Below are 17,251 nucleotides of genomic sequence, written 5' to 3' on the forward strand. Positions count from 1 at the left end.
GGCATTGGGATCACTGACCTTTCTGAGAACATTCCCTGTGTTTCATAACTTGTGGCATTTTGTGGGCTCCAGAAGTAATGCTTGTTTCTACCCAAAACTCACCAACCCTTGAATATGGGACTCAGGTTCATCTGAAAATCAAAACAAAAAAACATTTCTGCAGATATTGCTGATAGCTATTTCCGTGGAATAATACTAAACAAAATATTCTTCAGTTCCTTTATACTTATAAAGGTAATGCTTCTGCATGGTAGAAGTGGAATAATTCCATGTTGATCTTATCAACAATTCATGGAGATTGTCCTGGTTTAGGACAATTTAGGACACTATATATTTGATAACATGTAATACATTATCTGTCATATGTACAAAACATATTATGAGCATTTGTGTTAAAAAAAAAACAATAGCCCAATAACAAATGACATTTTATTATTCAAATGATAATGTCAACACCAATGCTAATAAAAACCGATAATAGGCTGAATTCATCAATAGCAAAGTCAGTTGTATTTCACTTGAAGATTCCCAAATTTCAAAGTAAGCCTTTCATAGATAGATGAAAATCCTCTATTATGTAGAATTTTAATCTTTACCTATTAAAGGCTGGGCAAGGCAGAGCCATCCCTATTAGCAGAGCAAGAAAAGCAGAGATGGAACAGATAGGTCTCCATACACATGGAGCTATGAGTACCTTTCTATTCTCGCAATTTAAGGTGAAGAAAATTCTTTCATTCTACTAAGGTTTTTAAATGTTGAGATTGTGGGTTCTTTTCATGTTGAATTTTGAGGGATGCTGCTTTGCTCTATTTTTGGGCTATTAGAAGCAATAAAGTTTAAGCTCAATGAAATCAGTACGGGGTTGGTAACATGGTGACCCTTTCTTTAAAAGCAAAGACATACAAAAAGGATGTTTTTGAAGAATATTTTAACAAACAGGAGTTGGCTTTGTATATACATGTCATCGTTAAAAAGACAAAATTTGAATTAATTGTTATATTCAGGAAATAGGTATTTCATTAATTTGCCCTTTACATGTATATGAAAGAGGGGGATTTAAAGAGAGATAGAGATTGCTTTTTACCTTAACTAAGATTCTGACTTCCTGAGAACTTCCTAATTAGGCAAAATATTGGTTGATATATTTAGTCTTCTCATCAGGAACTGAAAGAAAAGTACATCCTGTACATTCATGAGAAACTGAAGTAGATTATTGGTTAATAACCTAATGAAACATCTGTTTAAACAGATGTTTTAGTTGAGAGAAGTGTAAACATGATTCTAAATTTACAAATATGTTGGTTATTCTTCCTTGTCTGGGAGGTTGAGCCCAAGTTTATGCAGATTAGAGGAAAGCCAGAGTCTGGAAAAATTCAAAATATTATGTAAATGCAGATAAAGTAATACAATAAAGTCAGTTGGCAATTATTTTAATAATTATTTACAGGGCCTTCTGTTGCTTGACTTCATTGCTCACATACAAGTGACTTGAGTCACTCCGTCTTCCTGGTCAAACTGTCCATCGTCTAGTTCCCGCAGGACACTGTCACTGCTGCTGAGCCCAGAGAAGCTGCTGTACTGTGGTGGCCTCCTCTCCTTCGTCCAGCATTCTCTCGAAGGAGAGAGGAGGCGCTCCTCAGCCAGGTTTCTGCTCTCTGCTGGCGGCGATGTGGCCGTGTCCAGTCCAATGCTCCTGCTGGTGACTTTGTTCCTGTCCTCAGCTTTTATATGCCGGCTTGCTTTCCTCTGAAACACAAGAGATTGGCAACCAGGAGTTAAAAAGATGGGTGCTTTCCTGTCCTTCTGATCTAGCACAGACTGTACTCAGCCCGAAATGTCCTTTCCCTGCTTCTCTTCAAAATCCTAAAAGCCTTCAAGGACCAGCTCAGAGCCACTCTTCACATTCCCTTCTCCCCCCGCCCCTCCCGGTAAGAATGAGCTCCTCTCTGTTTCACAACTCTTAGTAGCTTCTTGGCACATCCTTTTCCTCATTGACAGGTTGGTTGTGTACATGTCTGGGCCCTCAGTGATATCTCTGGGGAGAGAAACCTGTTAAGATCATGCTTTGGGGAACAAAGTAGAGTAGAAATATATTAAAGGTTCCATTTTTCTTCTTGGTGTTAGTTGGGATCCAGACAGCAGAAAACGTGCTTCACTGGCCACCTCACACCCATTTCACGTAGAAATAGACTGCACAGAGGAGTCACAATTCTGACTGTGTTTATATTGAGGGAATGGCTGGAGGGTCCTCCTGGGTCAGGCAGGCCACTCTCCTTGTCCTGCTACAAACCGCTTCTGCCTGACCCAGTGGGAATGCTCAGCAACTGGAGCAGCTTGTTCTGCAGACTGTTTGATAAACTGTGGGTGTTTTTGCTGTGAAATATTTACTGAGGGCTGACAATGTCCTTGGTGCAGCTCAGAGTGAAGAGGACATGGTCTTTGCCAAGGTAACAAGTCAAAATAAGGCATATAAGTCAATGCAAGGAAATCTCAGGGAGAAAATTGTAGCAACTCAACAGGTGGATGTTCGGATTCCTGATAAGATTTCCCTACAAGGGCATCTTTAATACTGATAATGTGACATATTAGAATATGCTCACATACTCTTAGGTACAAAAATCTGAACAAGGATAAACAAAGATAAAATTTAAAAAGATAAAAAAGCACAGTAATTTCCCAATTTACAGAGAGTTTATTTCTTGGAAGTTCACTTATATTGGTAGTTAGGAACTAGGATTATATTTTCCTAAATGCAAGAGCTACAGTTATAAAACTTAGAAAAAAAAGTGTAGAAGTCAGATGCCCAGGCTGGTCTGATAAAAGTTTGTTAACCCATAGGTTTGTTGAACTGTAGCGTATAAAATACAAAAGTATTTTCTACTGGTTCTCATGGCAAATATACAAAGCAAACAAAAACTTTATTAAATTAGATTTAATATGCTACCATGGAATCTAACCACCGTTTACGACGTTGCTTGTATAGGAAGAAGCAGCCCTCAGCATGTTGCATAGAAAGGCATGTGTTGGCAGTTCTTTCTTTTTGGCTGAGTTACTGGAGTCCTTGGGCAAGTTTAAGTGAACAAGTGGGTCCTGCCTCAATAAGAGCCTTCGTGGTCCCAAATCAGACATAGCTATGGTGGTGACAATTCCATTGGCCCCTTTGTATTCACCAAATGCAAATATCAGATCTCAAATCCGTTTCTTTTCTTTTTTTTTTTTAAAGATTTTATTTATTCACTTGAGAAGACACAGATACAGAGAGGGAGAGAGAGAGCATAAGCAGGGAGAGAGGCAGAGGGAGAGGGAGAAGAAGGCTCCCCGCTGAGCTGGGAGCTAGCCATGGGACTTGATCCCAGGACCTGGAGATCATGACATGAGCTGAAGGCAGACGCTCAACCATCTGAGCCACCCAGGCGCCCCTCAAATCCTTTTCTTTTTGATTCTCATTCACCAGAAGTATTGAATTTAATACAAGCAGTGGAACCTGACAGCTTTATTCTTCGGGTGCTGGATTTGAGAATGGCATATTCTCCCTGGCACTGGGACCCTGGTCAGTGAGGATATGGCCCTGTGGCTGCAGGAAGGGCTGGTGAGTACTGCCAGGCTGGGCTCCTTTCTTAAGCCTGACTGCTGGCTCCCTTTCCCACATGCATAAAGAATGCATTTACTCTTGGATGACCTCTCAATGTTGACTTAGAGAAATAGGAAGGCAAGGATGCCTGGGAGCACTTGGCTGCCTGGATCTTTCCTTCCTCACCAGCAACAGGGCCAAACGTAAATATTGTAATAAATTCCTTATTGTATGCCAGCCAATAGAGAGAGGCCAACTCTCATATACTCAATGAGAATTTTCTTAATAAAATATGGGTGTTAGTCAGAATGATATGATATTCATAGTAATTTACTTTTAGATAAGTTTTAATAAGTGAGCAGCCACCAAATGTAAATTTCAAATATTAGAAGATGACAGAATACCTAGCATGGTAGGTAAGTCTAAAAAAGATTTCAGAAAAAACACTTTTATTTTCTTTTTTACCATATGACTCGTAATACATCTTCAGCAATGCCATTGCCTCCCCCACTCTACTCTCCACTTTAATTAATAGCTTTTCCAACAGTTCAAATTGCAATGTTCTCATAACTTAGAATGTAGGAGTCTGAAGCCCGACCAGTCCTGAGAGATCATCTACTATAAACCCTCATCCGACAGAGGTAGGACCCAGGCCCAGAAGGAAGACAGGATTTGTGCAAGGTCAGGGAACAGCTGGTCTCAAACTGGATCCCAAGTATCTTATCTCATTCTTTGCACACTATATTACCCACAGCTGCAAAAATATGAGTAGACTTAAGGTCAAAGATTTGTGTGTTTCCCAAATACAATTTTCCTTCAGTTACAAAAATAATACATTTTCAGTGTAGAAAATCTGGCAAAGATAAAAAGCAAAACCCACCCACAATCCTATCTTGTAGAGATACCGCTGTTAAAATTTGGCATATTTTACTGTGTTTCTTTCCCTAAATATGTATTTGCATATGCACACATAGATGTGTACAACTCACTTTTCTATTTTGAATATTTCTCTATGTCAATAGGGAGAAATTTTCCATGATACATGACCCAGTTATTCATATAGCTTCTCAATTTTTTCTGATATTTTCACTATAAAATTGGAGGAAATTATACCAAGGTCTGAATGCAGATCTAATGCCATTGTTGATAAAATCTATTAACTTTTGAGAATCATTCTCAATGGGTGACCCATTTCAAATACATGAGACTCAGTGACAAGTCAGTTGAATTTTTAGGGTATCCTACCATTCTGGCTTCCATTTTTCACTGTCAGTGTCTTAAAAACAAAAAGGAAAGAATGAAGCCAGAATTACACCAGCAATCATAAGACATGGTGTTGTCATGGAAAGTGTTATGATGGACAGAGTAGAAGAAGAGCTAAAAAAATATAGTTCATAAAGCAGTAAAAACGTGGAATGCCACATTCAGGACTTGTCTTCCTTGTGTGTCTCAGGTTTGCAGGAGGATCAGGAAGCTACTGCAAGCAGAAGTGTAGCTCTAATACCACTTGGAAGAGTTAGTTAGAGATTATGAAACATGTGGAGAGACACCACCCCTGCTTACTCACAGAACTTGTTCCTGGGTCATCCCAGCTTGGGGTTGTCAAAATCATTCAAGTCTGGGAAGGAAAAGGGTGTAGTGGACAACCACCTTTCTAGCCAGCTTTCCTATCCACCACCTTCTTCCCTGAGGCTGTGTGGGCACATGGCCCAATCAGATCCAATCAAGGTCCTTCCCTGGGATTGCTAGATGGACTGTAGGATAAAGAAGCTCTTTCTTTTTTTAGAGAGGAGGGTGGGGCAGGGCAGAGGGAGAGGGAGAGAATCTTTTTTTTTTCCTTAAGATTTTATTTATTTATTTGAGCACAAGCAGGGTGGAGAGGCCGAGGGAGAAGCAGACTCCCTGTTGAGCAGGGAGCCCGACATGGGACTCGATCCCAGGACCCTGAGATCATGACCTGAGCTGAAGGCAGTCGCTTAACGACTGAGCCACCCAGGTGCCCCGAAAGAGAGAATCTTAAGCAAGCTCCACGCCCAGCACTGAGCCCAGTGCGGAACTCAATCTCAGAACCCTGAAATCATGACCTGAGCAGAAATCAGGAGTTGGATGCTTAACTGACTGAGCCAGCCACCCAGGCACCCTAAGAAGCTCTTTTAAAAAAATTTTTTTAAAAAGATTTTATTTATTTATTTGACAGAGAGAGAGAGATAGCGAGAGCAGGAACACAAGCAGGGGGGAGTGGGAGAGGGAGAAGCAGGCCCTCCGTGGAGTGGGGAGCCTGATGCGGGGCTTGATCCCAGGACCCTGGGATCATGACCTGAGCCGAAGGCAGACGCTTAACGACTGAGCCACCCAGGCGCCCCCCTAAGAAGCTCTTTTTGATGAGGTGGCCACACCCACCTTATTAGAAGCCCTCTGCACATATGCACATAGAAGCTGAAACAAACAGATGAAAGAGAACATCCTGGAACCTCCGGTGTCAGTACCTGAGGGTTCTTGTAGCTCTTTTTTGATGTTACAAGCTATGCCAGTATCCTTGCCACCTAGAAGCCAATAAATTCCCTTACATACATAGGCTGTCTGAGCAGGGTTTCTGTCCCTTACACTTCCAGGGAGGGACATCAGTAGGTAATAGCATGGGTGGCCTAGAAGAGAGCTGATCGCCAGCCTGAACCTTGCCCTGCGGCAGCAGGGACCACTCTTCCCCTTCGGCTCACACCAGGAAAAAGCCCATTTGCTTTGAGTGGAAAGCATTCTCTAGATGAAGAACCTCATTAAATATAAAAGCAAAATGCTTTTATCTTGATTTTTACTTAATGCTCTTTGAGATACTCGACATCCTCTGCTTACACTAGCACCTGATTGGATTTCACATGGACTTCAGTCGAGGATACTAACAGTTAATGAGTAAAGAATGACCCTTATGATTTTCAAATAATTTCAAATCAACTTCAAATGACTGAAAAAGTAAGAACAAAGTTTAATAATTGTCTCACTGTAAGGTAAAGAAAGAAGTTAATGTGTACATTAAATATTTCTTAGTGTTCGTATGATTTTATTATAGCTACTTTGGAAAAGATCTAATTTAGAATATTTTTCTGGCTGCTGCCTCTTCACTTCTTGGTTTGTGTTAGAGAAATGATTCAACAGATGTGCCCAAGAAGCCTTTACCTCCTGAAATCATTCATTTTGAGATATATTTTAAGGACAAGAATATTATTTGAATGTAAAACTGCTCTAAAGAAGAAAAATAAATTAAAATTGGAACCATTAACATTAAACTCCTGTCTCCCTATTGTCTCCATCTTTCCTTCAATAACAGAACTCCTCTCTGCCAATTCCTTGCAACCTGTAGCTGGCGTGTGCTGTTTCACCGTGGCACCAGCACGTGGTTGCCCAGGTGGCATATCCCAGCCTCCCTTGCAGACACTTGTGGTGGCATAAATAAGTTCAAGTCAATGGGATGAGAGAAGAAATATGTGACTTAGGGGTCAGTGCCTTCGGAGCATGCCTGGAATTCCTCTTTCCTGCTTCTCGCTGGCTGGACATGGCAACAGCTGTGACAGCAGTCCTGGGCCCAGAGGCAGAAGCCAAAGGTTGAGGGCAGCAGAGCTAACCGGTCATGAAGCAGAGCCTTGCCCCACCCTAGAGGGCCCTGCCCATCTTTAGACTATTACGAGAGAGAGACCCTTCTGTTGTTTTTAAATCATTCCTATGGGCCTTTTTGGTATAGCATTTTAGTAATTAATTAGTTACTAATTAATTAATAACTAATGAAAAAGTTGTTGATGACTAATGCTTTTTAGCTTAATTTTCCCCAACTTTCTAATTATGAAAAATTTCAAGTAGACAGAAAGTTTAAAGGATAGTACAACAAACACCATATACTCATTACCTAATTCTAAACTTGTTAATATTTTGCCATATTTCATATATATATGTATGTATATATATATATACATACATATTATGTTTTTTGGATAATCAAAAACTAATATACTACATTCCTGCATACTAGCTGAAGGTAATTTTTAGCTGGAGAAAATGGAGGGTCATTAGGAATTTCTAGATTCTTCTTCAATTTCTCCATAGAGTTATTGTAGTGTTTAATCATCTAGTATTGAAAGAAAAATGTTCCTATTGAAAACAAAAGCAACATTTCATATGACCAGGCATTGTGCTAAGCCCTCTACATGTATTCTAACTGAATCCTCCTCACAACCCTGTGGTAAGTACTAACATTGTCCATATTTTATAGATGAGGATATGGAGGCTTGGAGAGTGTGGCAGACACTGTGTGCACGTGCGTGTGGGGGTCCGTGCACATGTGAGCACTTGTGTGCGCGTGCACACACATGCACCCCATCCCCTGGAATCCTTTTCATGTTCTGTTTTCTACTCCTAGAAACATCACTGAATGGAAACTCTACTCTGAGTTAGTTGAAACTAAATACCTTTTTTTAAAAGATTTTATATACTTATTTTGACAGAGAGAGAGAGAGAGACACAGCGAGAGAGGGAACACAAGCAGGGGGAGTGGGAGAGGGAGAAGCAGGTTTCCCGCCGAGCAGGGAGCCCGATGCGGGGCTCGATCCGAGGACCCTGGGATCATGACCTGAGCCGAAGGCAGACACTTAACGACTGAGCCACCCAGCCTCCCTAAAACTAAATACTTTTAAATGACCTTTGTTTCTTTTAAATAATTATCAAAGTGAAATGGGCTGAAGAATTTAACTGAAATAGAGACTTTTAGGTAATAAAAAATTTTGATTAGTTTTGAGTCTTCAAAAGAAACAAAAAGGATCTTGGGATTCTTTTTTGGATTCCAAATATCTTAAAGAAAAGATCTTGGAAGAAAAAGTTGAGAACATTTAGTGGATGGAGACAAAATTCTGGTTGGAATCTCTTATCCTACTGAGTGTCACATCTTTGAATTCATTTAGAGGCCTCCCTCCAAAGGAAAGAAAAATAAGAATAGATAAAAAGGAACAAGATAGAAAGGACACTGCTTTAATCCTGCATAGCCTTACTTCATGAGCATTTCATTATGCAAGGACAGTCCTTTTTCTTTTTCTTTTAAGCAAGATTTACTGTTTTTTTAAATTCAATTAATTTACATATAATGTATTATTAGTTTCAGAGGTAGAGTTCAGTGATTCATCAGTCTTATATAATAACCAGTGTTCATTACATCACGTGCCCTCCTTAATGCCCATCACCCAGTTACTCCATTCCTCCACCCCCCTTCTCTCCAGCAACCCTCAGCTTGTTTCCTATGATTAAGAGTCTCTAATGGTTTGTCTCCCTCTCTGATTTCGACTTGTTTTATTTTTCCCTTCCTTCCCCTATGATCCTCTGTTTTGTTTCTTAAATTCCACATATCAGTGAAATCATCTAATATTTGTCTTTCTCTGATTGGCTTATTTCGCTTAGCATAATACCCTCTAGCTCCATTCACATCATTGTAAATGGTAAGATTTCATTTTTTTGATGACTGAGTAGTATCCATTGTATATATACAACATATCTTCTTTATCTAGTCATCTGTCAATGGACATCTGGGCTCTTTCTACAGTTTGGCTACTGTGGGCATTGCTGCTATAAACATTGGGGTGCAGGTGCCCCTTCAGAACACTACATTTGTATCTTTGGGGTAAATACCCAGTAGTGCAATTGCTGGGTTGTAGGGCAGCTCTATTTTCAACTTTTTGAGGAAAGTCCATACTGTTTTCTGAGCGGCTGCACCAGTTTGCGTTCCCACCAGCAGGGTAAGAGGGTTCCCCTTTCTCGGCATCCTCACCAACATTTGTTTCCTGAGTTGTTCATTTTAGCCATTCTGACTCGTGAGAGGTGTATCTCGTTGTGGTTTTGATTTGTATTTTTTTTCAGTTGGCCATTTGGGTATCTTCTTTGGACAAATGTCTGTTCACGTCATCTGCCCATTTCTTGACTGGATTATTTGTTCTTTGGGTGTTGAGTTTGATAAGTTCTTTAGATTTTGGATACTAGCCCTTTATCTGATATGTCATTTGCAAATATCTTCTCCCATTCTGTTGGTTGCCTTTTGGTTTTATTGACTGTTTCCTTTGCTGTGGAGAAGCTTTTTATCTTGATGAAGTCCCAATAGTTCATTTTTGCCTTTGTTTCCCTTGCCTTTGGAGATGTATCTAGCAAGAAGTTGCTGCAGCCGAGGTCATACACGTTGCTGCCTGTGTTCTCCTCTGGGATTTTGATGGATTCCTATCTCACATTTAAGTCTTTCATCCATTTTGAGTCTTTGTGTGTGGTGTAAGGAAATGGTCCAGTTTCATTCTTCTGCATGTGGCTGTCCAATTTTCCCAACACCATTTGTTGAAGAGATTGTCTTTTTTCCATTGGGTATTTTTTCCTGCTTTGTGGAAGATTAGTTGACCATAGAGTTGAGGGTCTATTTCTGGCTTCTCTGTTCTGTTCCATTAATCTGTGTGTCTGTTTTTGTGCCAGTACCATACTGTCTTGATGATGACAGCTTTGTAATAGAGCTTGAAGTCCAGAATTGTGATGCCACCTGCTTTGCTTTTCTTTTTCAACATTCCTTTGGCTATTCAGGGTCTTTTCTGGTTCCATACAAATTTTAGGATTGTTGTTCCAGTTCTGTGGAAAATGTTGATGGTATTTTGATAGGCATTGCTTTGAATGTATAGATTGCTCTAAGTAGCACAGACATTTTAACAATAATTTCTCTTCCAATCTGTTAGCATGGAATGTTTTTCCAGTTCTTTGTGTCTTCCTCAATTTCTTTCATGAGTGTTCTATAGTTTCCCTTCTTTCTTTCTTTAAAAATTTAATTTTTTATTTGTCAGAGAGAGAGAGCACAAGCAAGGGGAGTGGCAGGCAGGTGGAGAAGCAGGCTCCTCACTGAGCAAAGAGCCCGATGTGGGACTCGATTCCAGGACCCTGGGATCATGACCTGAGTCCAAGGCAGATGCTTAATCGACTGAGTCACCCAGGCGTCCCTCTATAGTTTTCTTAATGCATATCCTTTGCCTCTTTGGTTAGGTTTATTCTTAGGTATCTTATGGTTTTGGGTGCAATTGTAAATGGGATCAACTTCTTAATTTCTCTTTCTTCTGTCTCATTGTTAATATATAGAAATGCAATCAATTTTGTGCATTGATTTTATATCCTTCCACTTTGCTGAATTCCTGTATGAGTTCTAGCCATTTTGGGTGGAGTCTTTTGGGTTTTCCACATCTGGGAAGAGAGAGAGTTGACTTCTTCTTTACCAATTTGGATGCCCTTTATTTCTTTTTGTTGTCTGTTTGCTGAGGCCAGGACTTCTAGTTCTATGTTGAACAGCAGTGGTGATAGTGGACATCCCTGTTGCGTTCCGGACCTTAGGGGAAAAGCTCTCATTTTTTCCCCATTGAGAATGATATTCACTGTGGGCTTTTCATAGATGGCTTTTATGATACTGAGGTATGTTCCTTTTATCCCTACACTGTGCAGAGTTTTAATAAAGAAAGGATGCTGTACTTTGTCAAATGCTTTTTTTGCATCTATTGAGAGGATCGTATGGTTCTTGTCCTTTCTTTTATTTATGTAGTGTATCACATTGATTGATTTGTGGATGTTGAACCACCCTTGCAGCCCAGGAATAAATCCCACTTGGTCATGATGAATAGTTCTTTTAATGTACTGTTGGATCCTATTGGCAAGTATCTTGGTGAGTATTTTTGCATCCATGTTCATCAGGGATATTGGTCTGTAATTCTTTTTGGTGAGGTCTTTGTCTGGTTTTGGGATCAAAGTCATGCTGGCCTCATAGAAAGAGTTGGGAAGGGGCGCCTGGGTGGCTCAGTCGTTAAGCGTCTGCCTTCGGCTCAGGTCATGATCCCAGGGTCCTGGGATCGAGCCCCGCATCGGGCTCCCTGCTCTGCGGGAAGCCAGCTTCTCCCTCTCCCACTCCCCCTGCTTGCGTTCCCTCTCTTGCTGTGTCTCTCTCTGTCAAATAAATAAATAAAATCTTTAAAAAAAAAAAAAAAAGAAAGAGTTGGGAAGTTTTCCTTCCTTTTCCATTTTTTGAAACCACTTCAGAAGAATAGGTATTAATTCTTCTTTAAATGTATGGTAGAATTCCCCTGGGAAGCCATCTGGCCCTGGGCTGCTGTTTTTTGTTGGGAGATTTTTGATTACTGCTTCAGTTTCCTTGCTGGTTATGGGTCTGTTCAGGTTTCTATGTCTTCCTGTTTCAGTTTTGGTAGTTTATATGTCTCTATGAATGCATCCATTTCTTCCAGATTGCCTAATTTGTTGGCATATAGTTGCTCATCATATGTTCTTAAATTGTTTGTATTTCTTCGGTGCTGGTTGTGGTCTCTCCTCTTTCATTCATGATTTTATTTATTTGGGTCCTTTCTCTCTCTCTCTCTCTCTTTTTTTTGATAAGTCTGGCCAAGGGTTTATCAATATTGTTAATTCTTTCAAAGAACCAGCTCCCAGTTTCATTGATCTGTTCCACTGTTCTTTTAGTTTCTACCAAGGACAGACTTTAATGAAGGACAAAGACATAAAAAAATGTAGTCTATGTGATTTATAAAGCAATCTTCTAATTTTTAGATTATTATATACTAAACGTGTATAGTTCTATGAATTTCCACAGCCATGTATAGTTTTGTGTAACCACAATAGGACACAGAACAGTTCCATTATCTCCCCTAAAACCTCCCGTGAGATCCCGTTATCACTTCCCTTCCCCAACCACTGACCTGTTCTCCACACTGTAGTTTTATCTTTTTGAGAATGTCGTATAAATGGAATCTCTGTAATATTTTTACTTTTTTATTATTATTTTTAAATTGCAGTATAAGTAATGTACAGTGCTATATTAGTCTCTGGTGTACAAATAGTGTTTGAACAATTCTATACGTTACTCACTACTTATCACAGTAAGTGTATTCTTAATCCCCTTCACCTATTTTATCCGTCTCCCCACCCACCTCCCCTCTGGTAACCACCAGTTTGTTCTCTATATTTAAGAGTCTGGGTTTTTTGTTTGTTTGTTTGTTTGTTTTTTTGGTCTTTTTCTTTGTTCATCTGTTTTGTTTCTTAAATTCCACGTATGAGTGAAATCATATGGTATTTGTCTTTTCTCTGTCTGACTGATTTCACTTACCATTATACTCTCTAGCTCCATCCAAGTTGTTGCTAACAGCAAGACTTCATTCTTTTTTTATGGCTGAGTAATATTCCATTAATGGTGTGTGTGTGTGTGTGTGTGTGTGTGTGTGTGTGTGTGTGTGTGTACCACACCTTCTTTATCCATTCATGTGTTGATGGACACTTGGACTGTTTCCATATCTTGGCTATTGTAAATAATGCTGAAATAGACATAGGGGTGCATATCTCTTTTCAAATTAGTGTTTTCATATTCTTTGGGTAAATGCCCAGAAGTGCAATTACTGGATCATATGGTAATTCTATTTTTAATTTTTTGAGGAGACTCCATACAGTTTTTCACAGTGGCTGTACCAATTAACATTCCCACCAACAGTGCACAAGGATTTCCTTTTCATCACATCCTTGCCAATACTAGTTATTTATCTTTTTTATATTAACCATTGTGACTGGTGTGGGGTGATCTCTCCCTGTGGCTTTGATTTGCATTGTCTGATGACGAGTGGTGTTGAGCATCTTTTCATGTGTGTGTTGGCCATCTGGATGGCTGTTGCAATATTAGGCACACTCACAAAAACTTTTCCTCTACCCTCTTGTTTCAGTACCTGAGGCCTGCAAATTAAACTAACAAAAGACAGATTAACAGGAGAAAAGGTTTATTTTGGATGTCCATGGGGGCTTCACAGAGAAAAAGTGAAAACCTAAAGAGGCTGTTAGACCTGGGAGCTTATACATGATTTCAGTAAAGTGACTAGACAAAGGAACAGGGCTTTGGGCTTCTGTGGGCGGCGAATTGTGGAAAGGTACGTATGTGGCAAACCTAATGGAAGATAAGGGTTATTTTAGTAAGGTTTGTTTATGTAGACTCAAGTCAGTGCCGTCTCTAGCAATAAGTCATCTCTGGTGATTAGTAGGAGTCTTCTCCTCCTAGTACAGGAGAGGGGGACAATTTTACAAATGGAAATTTATGTTATCTTTTTTTTAAAAGATTTTATTTTTTAAGTAATGTCTACACCCAACATGAGGCTTGAACTCACAACCCTGAGATCAAGAGTCAGAGTGAGTTCAAGATCAGGAGTCTACCGACTGAGCCAGTTAACCTTTAAAAAGGGAAATTTATGCCCTGCTTTTTATCAGAAAGGGAGAGGATAGAAAGTTACTCCTATGTCTGTGTTTCTTAATTGCCTTCAGCTCAAAATAATCCTTTGCCCACGTGGCACATTTTGGGTAACATATTTTGATCCCCTTCAGAACTGTCTCCTCTCACCTGGTTACTGACATATTTCCTTTGTTGTTATATGTTGGCTTAGAGACTATTTCCATATCCACATTTCCTCATCTGTATTCACCATTTAGAATTACAGTGAAAGTTTAAGGATTAAATGCTTCAGTAGAACATTTAGTTAGTAAAGCATCAATTTTACTCACTTCTGGTGTTTGAGCAGCTGAATTCCACATAACTGGTCTCTGAAGGAACACAACTTGCTTTGTAGCCAAATTCCCTTCACTGCAAATTAAAACAATAGTGTTAGTATTGGCAAATTAGTAATTCTCAATTTTACACTTGGCTAGAATATTCCACATGTATCCTTTGTAATATAATCTTCTGAACCAAAAATAATTATGAAATATGATTCTATATGAGTTGTAGCTGGAAAAACAAGAAAAAAATGCCTAAAAACTGAATATAGTCATTACCAAAGAAAAATTTGTTTAAAACATGTAATTTCAATGTGCTAATGTAAGTATTTTTATCTTTTTTTGCCCTCTCCTAGTCTTTATCGAAATGCGAATTTCCACAGTTCTGTAACCACTACATATTTGCATTTCTGTGTTCTATCCTTTTCACTAAACACCCTTTCCTTGTTTGTACACTTGTGATCATATTCTTAATAGCTGCAGTCTCTCAAAGAATTAAGATACTAAAATGTATTAAGCCTTTCCTGTATTATTGGAAAATTAGGTTGTTTCCAGTTTTCCACTAAATTTTAAATAACGTTGCTGTAAAATATGGATAGTCTTTCTTATTCTTATGACTTATTTCCTTGAGACAAAGTCTCAGGAGCAGGATTATTAGGTCAAAAGGGTATGATTTAAGCTTCTTGGTATGCATTGTCAAATTTGCCTCATAAGAAGAAGAGACCAATTTAGGCTGTCACATGTGAGAGATTTTATATACATTTTCAGATGAGGGACTTGAGCCACAGCTAGTTTTATTTTCAGATGCTTCTTTGTAGTCAGCTACTCAGTATTCTCCTTATTTAACTATCATCATGGCAAATTACCCCTTGCCAAAGACTACTTGGGGTTTGTATTTCTCTGAAATGCTTTTCACAGTCTCCAGGGCTTTATGGGGAGGAGTGTCTGTAGCTAATGTTGCTCAGTTACGACTTTTATTATGCAAAAAACCCAAACAAAACCTCACTATTAGCTGCATTTTATGCTGAGCTCTTTTTCTGGAAAACAAATGCAACATTGAAACTCTGGCCCTAGCGGTATATGTTAACCCCACACCATTTGAAAATCCCAAACTTACTGATACTATTGAATTTTGAGAAATAGCAAAATTTCCCCCAAAGTGGTAATAAGAGGCTGCTTCTTTTTTATTTTTATTTTTAAAAGAATGCTTCTAGTCTAATCTCATTTTAGTTTAACCTTGTCTTTGATTAGAAGAAAAGACTTGGTATGAAGTATAGTTGACCCTTGAACAACATGGGGGTTAGGGGCATCAACCCCCTCCCCACTGCAGTCAAAAATCCACATATAGGGGGCACCTAACTGGTTTTGTAGGTAGAGCATGTGACTCTTGATCTTGGGGTTGTGAGTTTGAGCCCCAGGTTGGGGGTAGAGGTTACTTAAAGATAAAATCTTAAAAAAAAGAAATCCACATATATTTTGAACTCTCCAAAAACTTAACTACTAATAGCCTGTTGTTGACTGGTAGCCTTGCCAAATATATAAACAGTTAACTAACATATTTTGTATATGTATCATATACTGTATTCTTACAATAAAGTAAGCTAGAGAAAAGAAAATGTTATGAAAAAAATCATAAGGAAGAGAAAATACATTTACAGTTTTATAGTATATTTATCAAGATAAATCTGCTTGTAAGTGGACCCGTACAGTTCAAACTCATGTTGTTCAAGGGTTAACTGTATATTGTTACTTTTGGGAACAATCATCAGGAGACATGGGTTGTAATGTAGGCATACAGGGAAGAGACTAGCAGCGTGCAGAATAGGCTGGTCTGTGTTTGGAAATACAGAATATGCTGGAAAAGGCAGTGGCTTTGGAGCCAAGGAGTTCCTGGTTTAAATCCCTACTCTACCATAAGAGCTGATGATACCACTTTAGCAAAGTTTTTAAATTCTCTGACTTTCATTTCCTGTCAGGGACTTTGCGAAGAATAATTACGTTGATGTGTGTGAAGACCTCCACTGTGCCTGCCCCTAGAAGGTGTACGACAAATGTGATTTCCTTCTACTTTTTCTATTTGTTTAATGAAATGTAGGTGGAGTTAAGTGGGAGGGAAAAGTCTTAGAATCTAGAATATCTTCTAGAGAGAAAAGTCAAGGGAGAAGGTACCCGAGAATACAGAGGAGGTTTCTGGGTAATGTTCAAAGTGTGTGATTCAGGTAGAGAATCCCATGAGGGAACCAGGCCTAGAACTATGCAAAGATGAGGAGGAATCAGGGCAGAATTATTCTTCTTGAATAGAAAGCAGGAGAATGTCAGGGTAGGGATTGTGAGTGACCTGGAGTGAGTTCTTTCCAACCCATTATATGCTGAGGCAAGTCTGAATGCCCTAGGATGTGATGTTTGACCTAGAGCAGGCTTCTCTGGGATGCCTGGGTGGCTCAGTGGGTTAAGCATCTTTGGCTCAGGTCATGATCCCAGGGTCCTGGTATCGAGTCCCACATCAGGCTTCTTGCTCAGCGGGAGCCTGCTTCTCCCTCTCCCTCTGCCGCTCCCCCTGCTTGTGCTCTCTCTCTGACAAATAAATAAATAAGTAAGTAAAATCTTAAAAAAAAAAAAATAGAGCAGGCTTCTTGACCTTTCCTAATGGGGTAAAACAGTAAATGAAGAGATGCCTTCTCAAAGGCTGACTATCTTAGGACAGTCTCCAGAAGCCCAGGTAGGACTGTGGAAGGTCAGCATTTTCCCATCTCTTGGGGAGGTCCTTAGAACAAGCGCCTCAATTTGAAATATGTCTGAGACTGCTATGTCCCTGATTTTCTGAGGGCCATTCTGATTTTTTTTCACATTGTTGTTGTTGTTTTAGTTTATTTATTTAAGTAATCTCTATATCCAATGTGGGGCTTGAACTCACAATCCTGAGATCAAGAGTTGCATGCTTTTCCAACTGAGCCAGCCAGGTGCCCCAGGGCCATTCTGATTTAAAATGTGTCCTGCTATTTTCAGAACATCCATGAGATATGGAACCTTTTTTGGTCTGGAGAATCTAAGCATGGTAGAACTAAGGGGAAGAGGTCTGAAGCCTTACAGAGGGACAACTGTTTG

At 39.5% G+C, this 17,251-nt stretch overlaps 1 protein-coding gene and 1 long non-coding RNA gene across 2 annotated transcripts in view; one reads left to right on the forward strand and one right to left on the reverse strand.

Moving 5' to 3' along the window:
- Positions 1-411: 411 nt before the first annotated feature.
- Positions 412-17,251, reverse strand: part of RFTN2 (raftlin family member 2) — a 66,458-nt gene continuing 49,618 nt past the window's right edge. The window contains exons 8-9 of the mRNA XM_036107206.2: positions 14,156-14,234; positions 412-1,746 (exon numbers count right to left, since the gene is read on the reverse strand). Of these exons, the coding sequence (XP_035963099.1) occupies positions 1,474-1,746; positions 14,156-14,234 (352 nt within the window). The 3' untranslated portion in view covers positions 412-1,473. The remainder of the gene's footprint in view (positions 1,747-14,155; positions 14,235-17,251) is intronic.
- The window catches only part of LOC144381646 (uncharacterized), a 43,807-nt gene continuing 37,767 nt past the window's right edge, over positions 11,212-17,251 (forward strand). The window contains exon 1 of the long non-coding RNA XR_013447312.1: positions 11,212-11,276. This is a non-coding gene — a long non-coding RNA (uncharacterized LOC144381646). The remainder of the gene's footprint in view (positions 11,277-17,251) is intronic.

Source organism: Halichoerus grypus, chromosome 4 (genome assembly GCF_964656455.1).
Source record: "Halichoerus grypus chromosome 4, mHalGry1.hap1.1, whole genome shotgun sequence".
Taxonomy (NCBI): Eukaryota; Metazoa; Chordata; class Mammalia; order Carnivora; family Phocidae; genus Halichoerus; species Halichoerus grypus.